The 21,380-nt window shown below is 39.4% G+C and overlaps 1 protein-coding gene across 1 annotated transcript in view; it reads left to right on the top strand.

The window, feature by feature from the left end:
- Window positions 1–21,380, top strand: part of LOC140539625 (dual specificity testis-specific protein kinase 2) — a 38,777-nt gene that overhangs the window by 9,775 nt on the left and 7,622 nt on the right. Inside the window, exons 3-7 of the mRNA XM_072662368.1 lie at window positions 7,292–7,485; window positions 11,898–12,019; window positions 12,975–13,023; window positions 14,219–14,368; window positions 21,026–21,199. Of these exons, the coding sequence (XP_072518469.1) occupies window positions 7,292–7,485; window positions 11,898–12,019; window positions 12,975–13,023; window positions 14,219–14,368; window positions 21,026–21,199 (689 nt within the window). The remainder of the gene's footprint in view (window positions 1–7,291; window positions 7,486–11,897; window positions 12,020–12,974; window positions 13,024–14,218; window positions 14,369–21,025; window positions 21,200–21,380) is intronic.

Below are 21,380 nucleotides of genomic sequence, written 5' to 3'. Positions count from 1 at the left end.
GTTGGTGCTGTTTGTGAGGCATCTAAATGTACACAGTGCTAAATTCAGTTGCATACCGTAAGTTTGAATTGCAAAATTCAAACTTAAGGACGAATTTGAACCTTGGTTCTCACAAATATAGAAATGTGCGCACACACATACACACACACACACACACTTCAAAACTGCAAAAGTATTAAACTGCACTAAATATTAAACCTGTATGTTTTAAACAGTGCAATAGTGTATGTATGGCATATGTACAATTGTGTATATTGCTGGTGTTCAATGAAAAACAGCATCTCCTTCTTTGTCCATTTTCAATTTTCTCCATGGTTTGAACCCTTTAGCTGCTCTGGACACTGTGCAAATAATTCTGGATGAATGGACCAACAGAAATGCTCTAAATTACTTGGAATAAACTCATATTTTACATTGACTTCCATTCAGAGTTATGTAAAGTTCCAATAGAGATCCATTTTTTTTATTGGACAGTGATGATATAATGTGTATTTACTACTGTAGTGTACTATGCACTAGTTTCCCACTCACAATTACACCTGCGCCAATGTCATGTGACAAATGCAATTTGATAGAAGGTCCTCACAAGTATAGCAAAACCGTGTGTGTGTGAATGTATTTTTGTTTGTGTGTATTTATGATGGTAGCAGTCAGGGTTGGATATGTACTGTAGAAAGTCAGTTACACAGATCGTATCTTTGTGCATTGGTGTGAACTGCGTGGCATGAACACTATCTGCTTTTTGAATGTTGTATGGTTGGTTGAGGAATCTATCAGATTTTAGGATGCAGATAGTTTACTTTAGATAGTCATGGCACCCTGCTGTAGGTGTCAGTGCTAGGTGTTGGAACTGATTCAGCAGCAGATGCTGAGGGCTCAATCTCAATGATCTCTGTAAGTGGTTACTGTACCAAAAATGTCTGAATTTCACTTCTTTAGTTTTGCAGTGGAGCTCCAACACCACTGTACTAAACAAGTAATAGAAGGTTATAGGGTTAGCATTGTACAAACTGCATGTCTAGATCATTACACACTTGCCTCAAACTGTATAAAGTCATTAAGTCAATATCCAATGGAGCTTGTGTGATTTCTGACTCTGTGGGACACACTGATATCTATAAATATGTATTGTATTGCAAATGTATGGACAAAATTCAAGCCCCAAACACCATGCATGACACAGAGTGCTGAGCTCATGCAATTATAATAACAAGTTTTACACTATGTTAGCCAAGTGGCTAAAAGTCTTTATTTATCATTTGTTAGCCACATAAGCAAGTGTTGTACAGTAATTCAAAGAGAAAATGGAGCCCAGACCTACACTCATTACTTTTAAAAAAACATAATTTAAGTATTAGTTTAAAGTGGTTTTGGTATGAATAATGATATTGATACACAAAAAAATACCCTATAAGTTCTTTAGGGGTTCTTTGACTCTTTTTGTGCTATGTAGAGCCATTTCTAAGAACCTTTAACCAGGTAAAGAACCTTTTAATCATACAAGTGTCTCTTTGAATTGCTTTTTTGATTCTATACAGAACCGTTGCTTTTACTCAAAAAAGAAGAGCTCTATTTAAAGAGTGTGGAGAATAAGAGGTTAAAAAATAGGCTGTCAGTCTTAGCCAGTCCAAAGCCCATGCATGATGCAGAGTGCTGAGCTCATGCAGTTATGATAACTCCCTCTGCAAATCCCTCTTACTGTAAGAGCTCTTCCACGATTAGCGCCGTCTCTGCATATGTGCATTAAGTTATCTAACTCACCGTCTAAGGCTAAGCTCAGGCTTTCATTTTAAACTGCCTATTATTTTCTGGATCTCTCCTGCTTCAGCTTTTTTTTTACTATCAGGATTTTATTTGTGTTTGAGGAGATGCATGTGAGGAGTGACACTAGAGATCAAACAACATGTAATCTTTAGCGTCATGAATTACATGATGTGAGTTTTTCACAATACTGTAGAGAGCCTGTGAACAGCAACAAGCAGTGTATGGTAACTGCATTGTAGCAGGTAACCAAAGACTAGTCTTTTTTATTCAATCATTACATTTAATTCCTTGTTCTTTGTGAATACTTTCTTATTTAATTAAATGTTTTATTATTTTATTGAATCAAATCTGAATTAAAACACTGTAGTCATGTTGTTTTTGAACATTATAATGAGTATTGTCTGTCATACACATGTCTTATGTATTGTAATCTTATATTTTTGCTTAAAGGGCCCTAGAATGGAATAGTTCAATAATAAGCATTCAGTACATGGAAGTGACAAACTGTAAACTCACTTTCTTTACACCCCTAAAATGTATATAAACTCATCCCACTAGCGAACACCTTTTGAAGCAGGTGCTTTGAAAAATATGAAAGTGAGACTAAGGAAAAAGGGCAGCCCAGAGGAAGCGCATCAGCGGGTATCTGCTCAGGGAAGCCGGGGAGGTGGCATGCAGGGTGTGTGGAAGCTGGTACAGCTGATGGGTGCTATGTAGTTGCTCAGCTCTGCTGACCAGCTGTAGTGTTAAAAGTATAAGATCCTTGAGGAACTTTTAGGGGTTCATCAATTTGAAACTGTGGAGGAACCTCTTAAGATGCTTTGAGGAAACTTGAAGAAATGTTTTTTTTCTTGTAGGTTCCTCAGAGCACCTTAAGAGGTTCCTCCACAGTATCAGATTAAAGAACCCATCAAGTTTCACAAGAAGTTTACTTTTAACAGTGTAAATACTTTTAACAGTGTACAATGCCTTAGCTAGATAACTGCACACTGCGCTGAGAGGATACCAAGAGGACAGCAACACTGTCTGGTTAGAATTGGGAAAACTTACAGGCACATAAACCAGTCAATAGAAGTAGAATACATTTGACGAAAATCAGCATGTGTCCTTTTGAGACAAAATAACATAGTTACAAATAATAAGCTTAGTCATAGGCTATAATAATAGGCTTGTAAACCCGCATCTGAAATTTTTTTGCTTTCACAAAAGTCCTATTTTTACTATTTCAACATCAAAAAACAATGTAAAATTCTCCATAAATGAATTCAACGGCACCTTTAAATGATACAGTTAATAATTATTGTGTGTGTTATTGTTTTTTTGACTTGCTGTGAGAGAACAGTAGGCCAGTGTGTAACAGTGGTGTAGAAATGAAGGCCAGCAGTTAATGGGGACTGGTGAAAGCTGGCCAGCTCTAACAGGGTCATTATGTCCACCGCTGCCCAAGGGAGCTGGCAGGACTGCGAGTAAACCATTTAAAGGGCAGTTAGGACACCGGACTGCGGGACGCTGAGGGCATGAGCTCAGCTGTGACGTAGTTTAATGATGCAGTGATGTAATCTCAAGCTGACATGATAATCCATGATTCAATAAAATGTCTGAAACACAAACACACAACACATAGAGCTGAGAGTGAGAGCGAGTGTTTGTGCAGTAAGCTGTTTATTTTCAGAGCACTGAGGGAAAAGAAACCAGGGGAATAGACTAATCCCTGTTGCAGCAATTGGTGTTGCTACAGTGGCTGCTGACACACATGCTGACTCCAGAAGATCCTTAAATTGAAAACCTAAAGTTTACAAACGTTTTCCACTGTCAAACTCAAATATGGCTTGTCCTAGAAATCTGGGAATATTGAGCTACAGTGAATAGTATAGCAGAAGTGGTTATGATCAGCAGGGGTCGATGGATTGTTGGTTTGTTGACTATGAGGGATATTAAGGTATCACAGGTTAAATATATGCTTAGCCTTTATCTGTATAATAACATTATAAAGCAAAAATAAACTTTCTATAAAATAATTTTTAATGAACATTTTTATCAATCATTTCAAAGAAAAAAATAAAAAAGAATAAGCTGTAATTAGCAGAATCCACAAAACTATTATGAGTTCTGGAAAATATCTTCTAGTCTCTTTGTCTCTATGATATAATTCTATTATTTAAGACATTTCTACGGCCAGTCTGACCTTACACAATATGAGCACTTACGAAACAGTTGGCATCTGACAGATGTAAGTTTAGATTTGAGTGATATTTTCTAATTATATTTGAGGGAGTATTATTACAATTCCCATTTTGATGCATCCCTATTGGGTTTCAGGTTAACAATGTTTTGGTGATATATTTGATAAACAATGAGCAATATATCAATCCATAAATCCCTATTACTAAACTATTCTAGGCCTGAAAGCCTAGAAACTAACTGTTCTAGGCTTTCACAGAGCCATGTGCTAAGAAGCAGAACTAGTGAAGTAAGAGTTAACTTCATTATTGAAAATTTAAAAACTTTGATATATTAGGAAAATATTGTGAGCTGTTTAATTAGTGATTATATTAAACTATATTAGCTAATAATGTTGGTTATTGGAATTTTTAGGTTCTCAAAAGGTATCGACACAAGTCAGAATAGTTCATATTAGGCCCTAATATCCAGGTAGCTGTGCTGTGGACTGGCTGAATGCAGGTAGCACAGATTTTTTAAGAACATAAATAATGACCATGTAACTTAAGGTGACCATGTTAAATTTGGGCCTGAATGTGTGTGTGTATATCAGGTTTAGAGGAATGAGGGGCCACCTCCCCCAGCCCACTTTATTTAGATCCGGCACCTAAAAAGTGACCTCATCCCCTCGCTCATGAGCTCATCTCACACAGTGCTGAGAACAGCCTGGGGTAAACGTTATGTCACACACTGAAAAAAATACCTTGGCCACAGTGGAGGAGGATCATCTTTAAACACTGCCTGCATGTCATGCTCTGGATACCCTCTAGGCCACACACACACACACACACCCAAGGAGCCAGTGTAGTATTATGATTGTGTCCTTATTCCACACTCATCAGACAGGCTTCACAGATTTGTGCCAATCGTCCCTTTGCTTTATACAAGAGCATTACATGCTGTTTTACAAGCTCTTCAGCTGAATTCACTGAGAACAGTATTATTTGTCCATGACCTCAGCGTCCAGTTCGAGAAAAGGTCCAAAGGTGTAGATCAGGACTCAAAAACAGAAGAAAAAATGATCAGCTGGTTTACACTTAGAACTAAACCAGTATATTAATGTTTAGAGTATTGTGTTTAAGCCCCAACATTTCTAATCTGGTTTAAAAAAAGAAAAAATGTCCAATCCTTGAATGCATTGTGCTACTTCAAGCTGCATCTGTTGCTGACACAGATGTGCCAATGCACATACACAGGTTCTACGACATGCTCTGAGGAAAGTGCTGGATCCCCAGCTCTGCCACACCAGTTGACAGATGCCTGTGTCGGCCAATGCTGCTCCAAGAGTCATAAGGGGAGGGAGCACTATCTACCCACCTGGCCAATTGTGCCCTTTTAGACTCTGGCAGCTGATGGCAAAGTGGCATGGCTAGGGATTTGATTTCCGTTACCCCTTTAAATCTATAGTATAAATGTATTTGTATAATTTGTATTAAAAATATAACATTTCTGTCTTGTAGGTTTGACACCTTAAACAGCCTATGGTCCACCAGCAGGCCAAAAGTATTTTTATAAACTTCTATTACCAGAGAATAGCCCCATCAGTTTATACAGAAGTCCCTGTAGTTACTGAGTAAAACAAAAGCAGTGATGTTGAGGCTGAAGCATTCATTAACCCAACAGTGGTCTTTTGTAAGAGCGTGGAAGGATAATCAGATTACCTCTAGATAGGCGTTTTTTCTTGGACATGGTCTACAACTTGCTTGCTTATCTAAGGTCTAATCCATTACAAAAAAAACAGTTCTTTCAATGCAGGGCAAGAGCCTGTGAGGTCAGCTGTGTCTTCCAGATAGTGTCTCATTGCGGGGCTGCTGTAAGTGGAGTCGCTGAGGTGTAAATGGATGGAGGAGAGGTGCCACAGGCTGGCATTTGATGCCCACACTAAGTTCAGACACTAATTCTCTGCACTTCCAGACGAGAGCTCTGCCACTGCAGTCTCAGCTGTAGATTTTGTTATATCCCTCAAAAATCAGTCAGACCGACCTACTGAGACTGAGGGTTCAGAGGTTATTTAAGATAATGTGTTTGCAAGAAACTCATATTATGCTCATGTTGAATGTGTGAGGAGAGAATATTGGATGTACACTGATATGCAGTGATATCAGAGGAGCCTGCACTTCACTAAATACAGCTTTTTTGAGGATGAAGTGCTGACACTGCACTGTAATGTTTCTGTTTGGTCTAACTTAGACCTGAATCAAGTTCAGTCAGTTGTTGGAACAGAGGAGGGACGTAGTTGTTATTAATGTGTGAAAAACACTGACTGGATAGGAAATGTTCAGCTTGACTCTGGAAGAAACGTTGGTACAGTTTTGTACAGTTAGGTTACAGTTAGTTTTAGTTATAATACTGTTAATGTTAAAACTAAAAATGTAGTTGCTATGGTGTTGCCATGTGTTTGCAATGTTGTCGCGGTCTCTATAGTGCTGCAAGCTGGTTGATATGGTGTTACTTAGTGGTTGCTAGATGGCCGCTATGGTATTACAGGTGGTTGCTGAGAGCAAGTGCTGCAAGCTGGTTGATATGGTGTTAGTTAGTGGTTGCTAGATGGCCGCTATGGTATTGGAATTTGCCATTGGGTCGCTAGATGGTTGCTATAGTGTTGCTAGGTAGCTTCTAAGGTGTTGCTAAGGGGTTTCTATAGTGTTAATTAATGGTTAATATTATATCCCAGGTGATTGCTATGGTTTTGCTAAATGATTGCTAGGTGGTTGCTATGGTATTACTTAAGTGGATGCTATGGTATTCCAGGGGTGATTTCTGTGGTGTTGCTAAATGATTGCTATTGTGTGGCTAAGTAGTTGCTGTGATATACCAGGTGTTTGCTGTGGTGTTGAATAGTGGTTATTAGGGTGTTGCTAGGCAGTTGCTGTGGTCTATCAATCCATTGTTATGTTGTCGATTAGTTGTTGCTAGGATGTTGCTAGGTGGTTGCTATGGTATCCCGGGTGGTTGCTTGTTGCTTGCTAAAGCTGTGTACAAGCCTAATTAGCAAAATCTGCTGTTGAAAAGCTTTGCATTGCGCCAGTATAATAACGTGCACTGTTTAAAACATCAGCTGATCTTGAAGAAATGATGTCAGTCGTCAGAGTTAATTAATTGTGAAATGAGCAACAGCTACATCCTAACTCATCAGTAGAAACAGAATTATAGAAATACAGACAGGCCTGATTTGATCTCTCACTCTCCACTCGTGCCACATTAAGCTCCTCTATTATGAAAAATGCTGTTGTTTTTGCTGCTGCTCTCGTCACATGTTGTTTAAATGGCCGACTCAGAATGAAGTGTCATCTCCTGTCCACTGCAGATGAAATCTCCAGGATGTGCGAGGTGGACGTGTCCCCTGAGCCCGGCAGCCCCACGCTCCTCAGTGAGTCTGCGGACACTTACTGCCAGGCAGACCGCTGGCACAGGCTCCGCACCAGCGTCCGCAGGCTGGAGTTCTGGGAGGACTTCAGCGCTGAGCTCATAGGAAGTGGCTTCTTCTCCAAGGTCTACAAGGTACACTTACACTCAGTGAGCACTTTATTAGGAACATGCTTTTTATGATCAGAGGTATTCTGTATTAAGCAGCTCCTCTTAAGAAGGCATAATAATTTTAATAGAGTAAAAAAAAAAAAGTAATAGAAGTGTTTATTGAACCAAGTTCTGCACAATATTGGAAAGAACTGACATTGTAATTTCTTTTTCTGCTATATATGTTGTGATAATTAAAAATACAGGAATTCTCAGCAGAAGTTAATAATCCAGCATGTCATGATATTAGTAATGCACTCATTGTATCCAAGAATGGAACAAAATAAATGATATTGGGCAGATATAATCTGCCTCTAGTAGATCTGTCATGGAAAATAAGAACAGTGCAATTAAGCTTTTGCATCAAGCTGCAAAAACGTTTTGAAATGTAATAAAATGTGTCTTGCATGACATTGTATATTCTGCACTGTGACTATTGGACATGCCCACATTGTGATGATGATGCTGAACAACATATTATGCAGCCCTGCAGTGTAGTATACAATTAGAATTCTGTGAAATGAAGATATTTAAGAATAAAAGGTATCACTTTCCTTGAATGGTCCATTATAAATGCTTCAAATGCTTTTAGTTAAATGTCTCTTAAATGCAAATGAACTCTAAAGTTGAATGTAACTGATTGTCTATTGAATGTAACCATAGGGTTAGGGTTAGGATTTAGGGTTGGAGCATCCACATAAGGTGATACCGATACTGAATATAATACTGAAAGACGGAATCTCGAATGTCAGAATTGAAAATCCATTAAAAGCTATTAAAGTAGGCTGTTATTGCTCTCCCCCTTAATAAGGACTCTCTTGGTCGAATCATCGTTTTAAATCTTATGCAAATCAGCAGCACAGTCTGTCTGTTGAAATGGTTGAGTTCAAGTGTTTTTCGTTCCACCAGTTCAGACGTTCTAGAAGAAAGGGTAGAGTTGCTTCATATCGTCATGCCTTATTCTCAAGGGTAATTCATTGCCCTTTATCCTTCAAAAGCACTCGCTTTGAATTATGGTGTGAACACACTGAGAACATCATATCTTTGTTAATCCCGAAAACAGCACTTCAGAAAGACGTGACGTGCTTCAGGCTTCACGACATGTCATCTCATGCAGACAGTTTTGCTCTGAACAAAGGCTTGCATGAGATGATATCATCCCTTTGTCCACCCTCAGACTTAAAAGCATTCTGCTGAAAACATGAGCAAATAACACAAAAACGCAATAATAGTTGGGCATAGGTGGTCATTTACTTTCACAGGGTTGCCATGTGCTGCTTATTTCATCATTGTTGGCTTCTGTGTGATTTAGTGTCTGTTACTATAGACTGCACCTCATAGCGTCTTCATCAGTGCCACGCTACACTGAGATGCAGTATTTATAGTATTTATGTGTGTTCTTACAGCTCCTCATGCAGTGCATATGGCAAGGAGTCACATCAGGTCACAGTTGTGGCCCTGATGAGCTTCCTCCTATTGTGAACCCAAGAGTGGTGAGATGGAATGCAGATAAGAATGGAAAATGGCAATAGGCAATGCAGAGCATTCAGAAGACTCCGCCGCGTGCTTTCACTGTGACCGTTCTCACAACAAGAGCCAAGATGTGACGACAATGGACGGCATTTTTTCTAGAGGACATTTCATCCTCCAGTGGCCTTGCCCTCTGAGGAAACAAGAAGCCATTAGGGTCAATTAGTTTAGGGAGGAGAGCTGTCATCTTTGTTGTCCCTCTTTCACAATAAGAACATTTAAACTGACTGGCCGAAAAACAACAACATCTGAAACCATGTTTAAAGCAAAAGGGAATTCTCTGGCTCAATACTGCCTTAAAAAAGGCCAGAGGACACAGACCTAACAGTGCTTCCACAGTGGTAATGAGCCTGGTTACACATGGCATTAACATGAGCTTTTGGTAATCGAATCGGGTTCAGATTTCATTTGTCCTCATGAAATGCCAGGTGTACACTAAGAAGCATTGTGATTGGATTGCGAATTGGATCACTTAAACCACATTTGAAGGTGGTCAGCGACGGATCTCGTGTGTTTCCAATTTTACTAGTGTATTTTCTTTTTTTCTGCCAAATAACCCACCTGTTTGTAACTCCCCTAAAGGGTTGAAGAAGTGTTAACTTTGTCGTTGCTACTGATCGAAGATCCCACTATCTCCCACGTTCCCAGAGTGCAGAACTTTGGATGTGATGAAGTGCTCTAAAAATTGCATAATTTGAACAGTCTGTGAATTCTGAGCTGTTTAAGATGACTGTAGGTTTAAATACATTTACATATATCCAAGAATAAAGGGTTCTTCAAGGTTCTGTAGTAAAGTACCATGACAACTCAAAGAACTGTGTTGATGCTTAAATGGTTCTTTGCCTGGTTGTAAGGTTCTTTGAATTGATAGAAAACCTTAAAAGTAGATCACTCTTTTTTCTGCAACCCCTTGTTCTGCATTCAAAGCAAAAATTGTGCTATATAGTACTGGAAAACTCACAGTGGTAGTGCAATCCTTTTGGTACCATTTACAGAAGGTTTTCCAACAATCCCAGGAATCCTCTAGCCAGGTAAAGATTATCATTTAAGCACTGAATGGGTTCTTTGAGTTGCCATGGATCTATATAGATACATATATTCATCTCTACTAAGGAACCCATGAGAAACCCTTTATAGGTATGCAGGGTATGCAGGAGCGTAAACACAGCAAATAATCCCACCATTTCAACACATTTCACAATTTCACACTTTCAACCAAAGCCATGTCTTAGTGTTAAGATCTTAACTGGTAGAGAGAGTGGTCAATGTTTTGCCCACTCTACTATTTAATCATCACCTTTGTGCTTAGATGTGTTCAGGAAACCCAACCCTGATTAACAGGACAAATATGAAGTAGGACAGGGAGCTGGAACAGAAGGAAGCAGCCAGTTATTCCATGTTTTTCCATGTTATAGTTTTATGCATGTATAATATGTATTTCATATTATACATGATATGTTGATTGAGTATAAGTGGACTGATACCCAACTACCCAAAATGATACACAGTATATGGTAATCAGTTTCTTTTTGGCTATCAGTTGGGAAGCATAGGTCAGAAAGGTTAGGAATTCCCTGTTGTAGAATGATTTGGAAAAGTACTGATTACAGCAAATGAATCGTAATAGAGGAGAACATCCTATAACTCTAAAAAGGACTACACTGGGAACACACTGTGTTGTAGGGCTATGTTGTAGGGCCCTAGCAATGTGTGTGTATGAAGGTGGGAGGGACTAAAATACCCTTAAAAACATCCAACTGCATTGGTACATTAACACATACTCATTTACCAAGACCAGTCAATAATCTTAATAGCCTAAATGGCCAAATCATCTCCTTTCAGATTTTATATTTATATATATATATATATATATATACAAAAAATACATAATTAAAACAGTCTACCTATTTCATTTTAATAAAAGACACTTTTCAGTCCTCCTGGTCTGTGTGACAGACTGATTTGGACTTTTGAGAATATTTGTTTTTTTGACTGACTTGTATATAATAATAATTATGATGTAATGCATGGACCAATAGATATGCCCCAATAAAATATTTTTACATTGACTTTCATTAAAATGTAAGAAGGTTTTTCCTTCCTGAAAAATTGCAGACTTGGAGATAGGTTGCCATTTAGGCATTTTTTTAGGCTGTTATATCTTATTTAAAGCTGTACAAATCCGTACATTGAATATGAGACAACTGTAGAAGTAGACACTGATGTAAAATCAAAGCAAATTCCTGGCCATTATGCGCAATTTAGAATTCCTGACCAGACGCATTTTTACATTCTGAAAAGAGGACAGGTCTGAGAAACAGAGGACGTCTGGTCACATTTACATTTATGGCATTTAGCAGATGCTCTTATCCAGAGCGATTTACAAGGTTACTTGTATTACAGAGGAGGGCCAAAGTAGTGTTAGAGGTCTTGCCCAAGGACTCTAATTGGTGTAGCACAGCATAGTCACCCAGACCGGAAATCAAACCCCAGTCTCCCACATGGTGTGGTAGCTCACAACCTGTTGCCCCACAACAACCACTATTTACCACCCTACTATTTACATGGGGGAGACCACTGTAGAACAGTGGGAATGGGAGGATGTTCTAGAGCAGCATGTTTATTGGATACATTCATTGAATAAATTATAAAAATTGTATTAAAGGTACATCAGAAAAACAGTCTGTTGAACTGTGAGGGAGAAAGAGAGGTTGGAAAAACGGTTGTGTAAGAATGAACTGTCAGTGTGTTTGGTAAATGAACCCACAGTAATGTCTGATGAAGTGGATCTCAGAAAATAAAAATGAAGACAAGAATACAGTTCATGTTTATTAAGTGATTGATTGATTGATGCTCATGTTGGACAGGTGATGCACAGCACCACCAAGAAGGTGATGGTGGTGAAGATCTATAAGAATGATGTGGATCAGGACAGCATCGTGAGAGAGATCAGCCTCCTGCAGAAACTCTCCCACCCTAACGTAGTGAGGTGAGCCGCCTCCACACTGACACTTCATCATACCACGCTCCCCCCTGCTGCCATCGCAGTCACGACACCCCCTTAGCACACACACAGAAAATGAACTCTCTCTAATTGCCTGATTCAAGTCCGTGATGTGTGTTTTGTCCAGTCGGTCAGCGACAACAAAAAGCTTGGTGTATTTCAGTATGAAGCTTTCTTACTCATAGCTTATTGAAACAGAAGTGCAGATTGTCACCTTTCAATTGAGACCACTTTTGTACTTGTATCTTTTTCTTGTTGTATGCGCTTGCACAGACCTCCACATCGAGCTTTTTCTACTAGTGCTCTCGACATAACCAGCAAGCTGATTGGCTGGGAATTTGCAGGGATTGTATCTGTATCTGCCATGCTGAGCGTTACCAGAACTCCCATGTTTATTTCAACTTGTCACAAGACCTCCTCATTTACACCTTCTCTTCCATAGCTCTATCCACACCACAAAGGCTGAGGCTTATAGTGTAAGCACCTTGGACTGCATACAGGGCTGAACAGGTGCCTTAACGAGCCTCCACTTAGTCCATCCTGGTGTTTTGGATTTTATTGGGGAACTACTTTTTGGTGGAAGGATCTGTCAGCTAAAGCTTATTCAGTATGAAATTCAGAGCTTATTTGATTGCTTCTGTTTCTTTTTTTTGTATGATGTTATTTGTGATAACACACTCCCTCTCACTGGGACTTCTAAGGGTTATTATGGGGAATTGGTTAGTGCAGAAAATGCACAAGACCAATACTAATGCCCCTTCTGATTTCACACACTGTATATGCTATAGTGACAGACATTGTTGATTTTGCATAAGTTAAATGATCTAATGTTTCTACAGTCAATAGAACTGAATGAAAACCAGTTGCAGAATTATGCCATTCTTCTGCACCGTTTTGCATTTCTGTGAATAATAAAGCCTCTTTAATCTCTTTACTGAAGGTATCTCGGGATTTGTGTGAAAGAGGATAAGCTGTACCCAATTCTTGAGGTGAGTATTATTTGAACCAATTAAGGACTTTCCTGTCGTTACACACATGATAATATTCTGGAGTTTCATTGTTTAAAGTCTTTCCATGAATGATTTCATACTACACATAAACCAATGGCATGAAAGCTGGTCAGCAGTAATTACTATTTGTCTAGATGTCTCCAAAGCAGTGATTTAGAGCTGGGAGAAGTCTTATAAGATGTCTTACAGTTGAGAAGTTATGCAAAAACACTGTTGCTGTAAGGATGTGTCGACATGGAAATTTTGGGCTAATGCTGATATATCCAATATCCAATACTTTTTAAACCTTCTGCGCTTTTAGACAACAACAAATACATCAACAATTATCAATCTGAATCATTGGTTTGAAAAGAAGTTACATCATCTGTCTGATCATTTTTTTGCTATTCATTTTATCCCAATATTAGTCATATTCAATTCCCATCCAATACCTAGGACTCCCTCTGTCACACAAATGACAGTGCTGGGAGGGAGAAAGCTAGCATGTCACATGAAGTGAGCCACCTCAATGCAACTTCATGTTACATTGGCCAAGAGACGCCCGCACTGGCTAGCATCCCGCTGAGTGATAGAGGGAAAAGGACAGCCAGAGAGAGCTCTCTGGGATTCGTGCTTACGGATGGATGCTGCATGACTGGTAATCTCCCAATTATAGAGCAGTTCATTGTTTCCTCCGAAATCAAGGGTATTAAAAAGAGTTTATCCTGCTTTTGTTGGAGTAACTGTCTCACTGTCCAGGGAAGACTTTCCACTAGATTTGGAGCAGTTGTGTGAGAATTTGATTGCATTCATTTGTTGTGTTAGTGAGGTCAGGATGTTGGATGATCACCACCCACCCTATCCCCAACTCCATAATTATCCCAAAAGTATCGAATGGAGCACCATCCATCATTCCATTTCCATTTGTTTGCAACACTGGCCATTTGCAGTATGATGATCATCTGGCAGCTGTTTTACTTATACATTTCTTACTTATTTCATACTTATAACTTATAAAATTTGGAAAGACGCCAAACAGTGTTTTTTGCAGAAGCGTTTGTACTGTGTTCCAGCAGCCTTGCCTAGAGCCTCTTCTCAGCTCTCCGAGTTCATTTGAGTTGAGGTCAGCGGGAGTGTATATGTGTGTGTGTGTGTGTGTGTGTTTCATAATGTCCTGCTCTTCTCCCACTCTCAGTATGTGAGCGGAGGCTGTCTGGAGGAGCTGCTGGCCAGGGATGACATCACACTGTGTTGGAGGGAGAAGGTAGAGCTGGCCTGTGACATCAGCAGAGGAATGACTTACCTTCATTACAAGAATATCTACCACAGAGACCTCAATTCCAAGGTGAGATCGCTGCAGCAGTTTACGAGGGCCTGAGAGACGGATACTAAAATATGAGAGAGAGAGAGAGAGAAACAGGGCTCTTGGAAGGCACACATACCGGGGCTATTTTGGGGCAGAATTATAATTGTAATGAGTTACAGGCTATACAGTGTATGTTAATCCTGAAGTTCAGGATCAAATATTAATATTTCTAATATTTGCTGCAAAGGTGCAGATTATTAACATTTTTTGTCAGCACTTTTTTTTCTGGTTGTGTCGTTTTAGCAATAAACTGATATGTTAACTCCAAGCTAATACACTAGCCACAAGCTACAAAACTATACAGTAGGAAACAATGCAATACGCTGGAATCCAATTCAGCATAACATGACGTCCTGATTTCATACATCTCTAATAATTATATAGCTATTTCATCAACTGATTGGTTATAAATTGAATTGCACATAGATTTGGATTATGACAGTACCACATAAAGAAAGCCATCAAAACACCACAAATAGAGAAGGTTTAATTACACACCACTCCCTATGTTGTGTACTGTGTGAAATTACGGATTCTAAATGTAAATAGAGCATTATAGATTTGTAGTGGAACAGTGTTTACTTTTATTCATATTTGTAGTGCTATGACTTAGGCAGATAAGTATGTGGGTAGTAAGGAGGTATTTGAGATTCAACCAGGAACATGTATGAACTTTGACGTCAGCGTTTTCATAAAGCTCCCTTTCCCCCGACAACACAACAACACTGAAACACTGTTTTCAAAAAACTCCACTTTTTCCTAAAAGCTCAAATTTCAGTAACTTAAAACTTTTTTCCTGATACGTGTGGATGGGGCCTGTCTGCACTTTTTGTTGTTCGTTTTAATGTCAAAAAATATTTCAGTAGCTTGTTGCACACTACCATAATACACACTACCTATACACACATAGTATTGTATCTTCTCTCTTTATGATGTACTGTCATCCCAAACAGGGCTATCATTTAGTGCTGATTATGTTTAGATTCAGAGCCTAAGTTCATTTGCATATTCACTGAGCTATGGAAAATAATACATATCAAACTACAGCATGTTTCTCTCACCAACCTTTAAAGGTTATTCACATCACTGAAGCTAATACAGACAAAGTTTATTGCTTTCCTAGATGCATAAAATAAGGCTGGAAACCTTATAGAGCCTTATAGAGAGATCTGTCCCTGTTTTCGTCCATGTTTCTTCCTTCCCCAGCTGGACCTTGTTTGTGCCAAACAGGTCTAAGCATTTCCTGCAGCATAGAGCATAGCGCACATTCCACTGATTGACAGGCAGTGAAGCAGTGCTTTGTTTGTGTTAAGCCTGTTTTCATTTTAACGTCAAAAAAATTGCCCAGCATTTCTTCTCTTCATTACAGAAAACATTCTCTTCAGATGTTCTCCAGTTTCTCCTTTCTGCTCTGTCTGACAGGCTCAGCTAGTTGTGTGAGGTTAATTTATGTATCATCTGATGATCTGATGATCTAATGATCTGATAGCTGTACACGGAAACTGATGGGTTTGTTGATGTTTGTCTCCCTTAAATTCACAAATTCATCCAAATCAACAGGACTTTAATTTTGCTGATGGCAACAGTATGAATTCCTTAAGTAATGGATTAATCGGTATAATTAAATGACTAAGATTAAATATTAATAGAGTATTTATTTCCATTCATTTTTTATTTTAAAACTATATTAAACTTTTAGGTATTCAAAATTGGTAAAAATCAACTTTATGGTACACATTCGGACCATGTCATCAGCATTGAGGTAAAGGTGACGGGGTGGAGGAGGGTTGTGAAGACCTTGTTTTAGACACATAAATAAGGTAGAGATGATATTTATTGGACATTACATTAGGAGGAGGGGCTTCAGGCATGTTTCTCCTCCCGACATTTTGGTATTTCATGACACTACGTTGTTGGTCTTTTTGGTCATTTCAAAAGTATACATTTTTTTTTTTACTTTTGACATAATGAGAATCTGGCAGTTTTTTCTATACATTGTGTCCAAAGTTCATGATGAACGGACCAATAGAAATGGCCCAAGATGACTTGGAACAAAATTGTTTTACTGAGAATCTTTTTTGGACTTCCACTGAAAGTTGAAAGTTTGGAAATACGAGGTTTTTGACAGGGACAGTATACTGGCAGCATTTTACAGTGTGTTCCACTGAAACCCCCACTGAAAGACTTTCCAGTCCTAAAGCACAGGAGGTGCAGTGGTTGGGAGCAGAGAGTTGTCGTCACATTTCAAGTGCTGAACACTGAGCTCAGTGTCTAGACAGCTTTAACGGTGTGAGTTGCCAGGTTGCAGCAGAAAGCAGGCAGTAGCTTTTGTTTGAGGAGCAGGGAGATGGGGAGGTCAGCCTTTATTATGCTAATGCTCTGCTCCTGTACACAACATTTACCCTGCCATAAACACACACACACACACACAGACGTATTCTCACTTTCAGTGAGTCTTCTCCACACACCTGTCTACATGCAAGTACACACATACACAAACACACACATCCTCACTCACAGTCTCTCTTCCATAACAAGCCTTCAGACACACCCTCAGACATGTACACACACTCATCCAGACACAGCACATTTATTCTCACCTCAATGCATGCAAACACACACATTCTCACTCTTGCCTGTTTTTTCACACACGCGCACACACACACACACACACACACACACACACACACACACACACACACATATACACTCTCTTATCGGTCCTGAGCCCTGTTCAAACTTAATTGGTTTATCAGGGGGACGTCAGCAAAAATCTTTCCTTACACATGTCCTCGGTTATAAAGCGGCAATAAAATCACAGCAGGACGAGCGCGGTCCCAGTAACCGGATGTTTGCATTATAAGGTCCTGGAAGGTCTTCAGGGTCTGCATCATGTGCCTGGAAAAACACAGATGTGTATGTAGACGGGACTAAAACTATCAGAGCACATCTGAGTTCAGTGAAAAACATTACACTCTTACATCTATGAAGAATATTTTAAAGGTCCAGATTGAGATTCTTCACACACGCCTCTATTACAAACAGGGTTCTTTATGCAACCAAACGTTGTTCTTCTATGGCAAAGAACCTTTTTGAAGAATCTTTATTTTGAACCTTTGTGTAGTTTTAACATTGTCTGTGCTCCCCTTGTCCTGAGGAGCAATCATGACTTGAAAACTTGAAAAAGAAAATGTAGCTTGGTGGTGTACAGCTTTCACTGAAGTATTAAGAAATGTGATGTTGGGGTCATTTCATTTTAAGATCATTTGAAAAAAAAAAGATTTTTTAGGTTTTCTCTGCTGTTAAACATAGTGGCTGGTCATGTGTGACCCTTACAAAAGGGTTAAGAGTGTACTTCTGCCTGTAATTTTCTCAAATGACTGACAATGGTCAAAAAACACAGAAGTTTTGATCCAGATGGAAACAAAATCACAGAGGAGTTCCTGTGAAAGAGAGAATTAACCCCATGTACATGTAGCCATGTCTGAACAGGGCTTTACTCTCATTCTCTCAAAGCTCATATTGGGCTTCCCAGAGAAATCTCTGTGTAGATTTTCTCCTCATTACCCAGGAAGGAGACTGAGGTTTGAGTCCCTCAGAAATCACAATTAAAATGTGTGGCCGTGTTGCCTTGTGACACACAGCTCTGTGCCCAGATTGAAGAAATTATCACTATAAAAATAACAGCAGCAGTAAAACTGTATTCCACACTGTTGTGGTTAAACTTTAGTGATTAATCTGTGGTTCACGTCCCAACTCGTTCCTAGTTAGCTCAAGAAATACGAGTAATGATGTCACTCTTAATTGACAACTGAAGATCCATCTCTTCCAAGAGTACCTGGGCGGAGTGTATTGCGAGTATTATGGTCTCCATGTTGACTTTTGTGTTTAGTAGTATCTAAGCTTAGAGGTATCTTTTGGATCCAAGTCTATACAAACTAGCTAAGGGTATTTTTAAACTAGCTAAGGGTTTTTTAAACTAGCTAAGGGTATTTTCTGAGTAAACGGTGAAGCACTTTTGTAAGCCGCTCTGGATAAGAGTGTCTGCTAAATGCCTTAAATGTAAATGTAATACTTGAGACTAAAGTGCTCAAAACTACATTAAGATATTATAAGAAAAAAAAGGTGTATTAGGTGTTTATGTGTTCTCCCGCCGACTTGCTAGCTAGCATGTTAACTTAATGGATTAATTATGATTAATCACAAAAAATAAACATTTTAATAGTTTGACACCACAAAAAAAAAACACAAACAAGAAGGATTTTTACCGTTGAGTCTAATTGTGTTTAAGCACTGTGTAACTATATCAACCGATATTACTGCCTATTGGAATTTATCACATGTATAAACACACTCATCCTCACCCTTAGTCTCTTTTTTACCCCTGTATACATATAAACACACACACACACACACACACACACACACACACACACACTTCACAGTGGCCTGGCCTGTCAACGTGGCTTTCAGTCATTTATTCACTTACCATGTCCATTTCCCTGTTCCACACACACACTTCTATGCACTTCAGCCCACTCAGCTAAACCTGCTCTACACAGCACTTACACACTCCCACACACTATGGAACCAGTCAGCTCGGAGATTTTTTAGGGGAATGACTTCATCCGTACAGCCCGGCTCTGTGCTGCGCTGGTGTGTGCTGTAGAGACTGTGCTCTAGTTTGCTGCCGCTGTTGTTGGTGTGAAGACACCCGGGCCGAGTTCAGGTTTCACAGTGCTGACGGCGGGTCTGTACAGTGATATGTCAATGGCTACTGTATATTAAAAATGCAGAGGATGGATTATGTTTCTGTGTGGACAGAAAGAGAGAGACCCACACACATACACACACACACACACACATACACCCCATTGGGGCCACTCTCATGTTGCCACGCCCTTCAGTTTTCTCTCAGATCAGAAGCGCCTTTACTCTGTGTGGTCAGAATGTAACGGGGTGGAGCTCAGCTCCATCTGCTCTGTAATCACTGAGAGGTGCAGAGATCATGAAGAGGAGGAAAGAGTGTGCTAGTTTAATTAGAGACTAGAGTCTTATTTTTGACTCTCTCTTCTGCATTTGTTTACATTGTACAATGACGCCTGCTGGTTGTGGGTGCTGGAATTGCAGGCAGTGTGTGTGCGGTGTACACAGTTTTTCCCCCATTCGATAATTCTCATAGAACTAGACATGTCTTAAGAATTAACTATACCAGTCAGCCATAACATTAAAACCACCTGCCTGCTATTGTGTAGGTCACCCTCATGTCCCCACCAACAGTTCTAACCCACTGAGGCATTTAGCCAGCATTAACATTTTCAGCAGTTTGTGCTACAGTAGCTCTGGTGTAGGATCTGTCCAGAAGGGTTAGCCTTCACTCCCCATGTCCATCAGTGAGTCTTGGGCACCCATGACCCTGTCGCTGTTGTCCTTTCGTGGAGCACTTTTGGTAGGTACTGGCCACTGCATACCGGGAACACCCCACAAGACCTGCTGTTTTGGGGATGTTCTGACCCAGTCATGTAGCCATCACAGTTTGGCCATTTGTCCTGGCCATTTTGGTGGTTTTAATGTTATGGCCGACTGATTTATTGGTAATGGGATTGATAGAATCTCCTCCATGTTGCAGACGGGGAGGAGGGGAGTCATGTTACTACTCATGCAGTAGTATGTTTTAAGGGGATGTTTAGCTATCTGATGACATATGTATTGATCTTAAGAAGAGCAGAATATTTAGATCATTCTTATTTAAAAATTCTCATTTTAGATTGTCAATGTCACTCAACTACCTTTGTCTTATTTTTTTTGGCATTTTCACTTTTTGACATAATTTGAATCTGGTTGTTCTTTATATTGTGACAGAATTTAATGATGAATAGACCAATAGAAATGCTTCAAAATTATTAATAATTACTTATGTAGCAAAAATATTTTTACATTGACTTCCATTAAGTTAAGAAGTTGCCATATTGACGGTGATGATGAGCATAACCACATTTATTATCCCCCACAAATAACTGGGTTGGGTGTTGGCATTGATCAATAATGCATATGTTGGTAAATCCTTTAAATAAAACATAAACAAAATAAACATTAAAACAACAAGTCTATATTTTTATTTGTTTATTTATTCTTGTATTTAATTTACTTTTTTCCAGCCAATACAATCCTGCTCACATTATTGTTTATGCATGGTGAGAACTGAATTTCACACGCAAACAAGAGCGTTTTACCTGGAAATCGAGTAGCTGTCTCATTAACGTGCTGTTGAAAACATGACCCCAGGTCAGATGTGAATAATTCACTGGCTAGAAGAAGGTGGATGACCACAGGAGGGCAGCATGATGGTGAAAGAACCCTGCTGTGGGGGTTCTACATATTTAACTATAAGTCATCGCTGCCCCCTTGTGGTGATCAGACAGGAACACATCCAAGTGCAATGAAAAGGCAAGTTTTCTTGATTAGATAGGTGATGTTTCTGTTATTCCTTGGTTAAACTATCTGTCCCTTTAGTCATGATCATAATGCTGGAATATGAGAGAGGAGGAGGTGAAATAGGAGAAAATACTTTTGCCTTCTTCTTCACGGCTCTCTGAGGTGTGTTTTACTATATGAGATCCAACCTTGTTTTTGTAGAACTGTCTAATCCGAGTGACCACACGGGGCAGAGAGGCAGTAGTGACGGACTTCGGCCTGGCCAGAGAGGTCGGGGAGCTGCCTGCGAATAATCCAGATAGGAAGATGTCTCTTGTGGGATCTGCCTTTTGGATGGCTCCTGAAATGCTGAGAGGAGAACCATATGACCGCAAGGTACGTAGAAAGCACTGTGCTTACAGAGGAGCTGGGTTACTGCACTGGATTTACCTGAATAGGTTCAAATATGTGCATCATTTCTGCATTTAATAAAATATGTTGTACCAAAGGAATAAAACCGAGAGATATGTGAAAAGTTAGAACACCCCAACCTTTGTCATTTGTAACATATTTAAAC

This window comes from Salminus brasiliensis, chromosome 18 (genome assembly GCF_030463535.1).
Source record: "Salminus brasiliensis chromosome 18, fSalBra1.hap2, whole genome shotgun sequence".
Classification (NCBI taxonomy): Eukaryota; Metazoa; Chordata; class Actinopteri; order Characiformes; family Bryconidae; genus Salminus; species Salminus brasiliensis.
The sequence above is the reverse complement of the archived record's forward strand: the minus strand, read 5'-3'. Positions and strand labels throughout refer to the sequence as shown.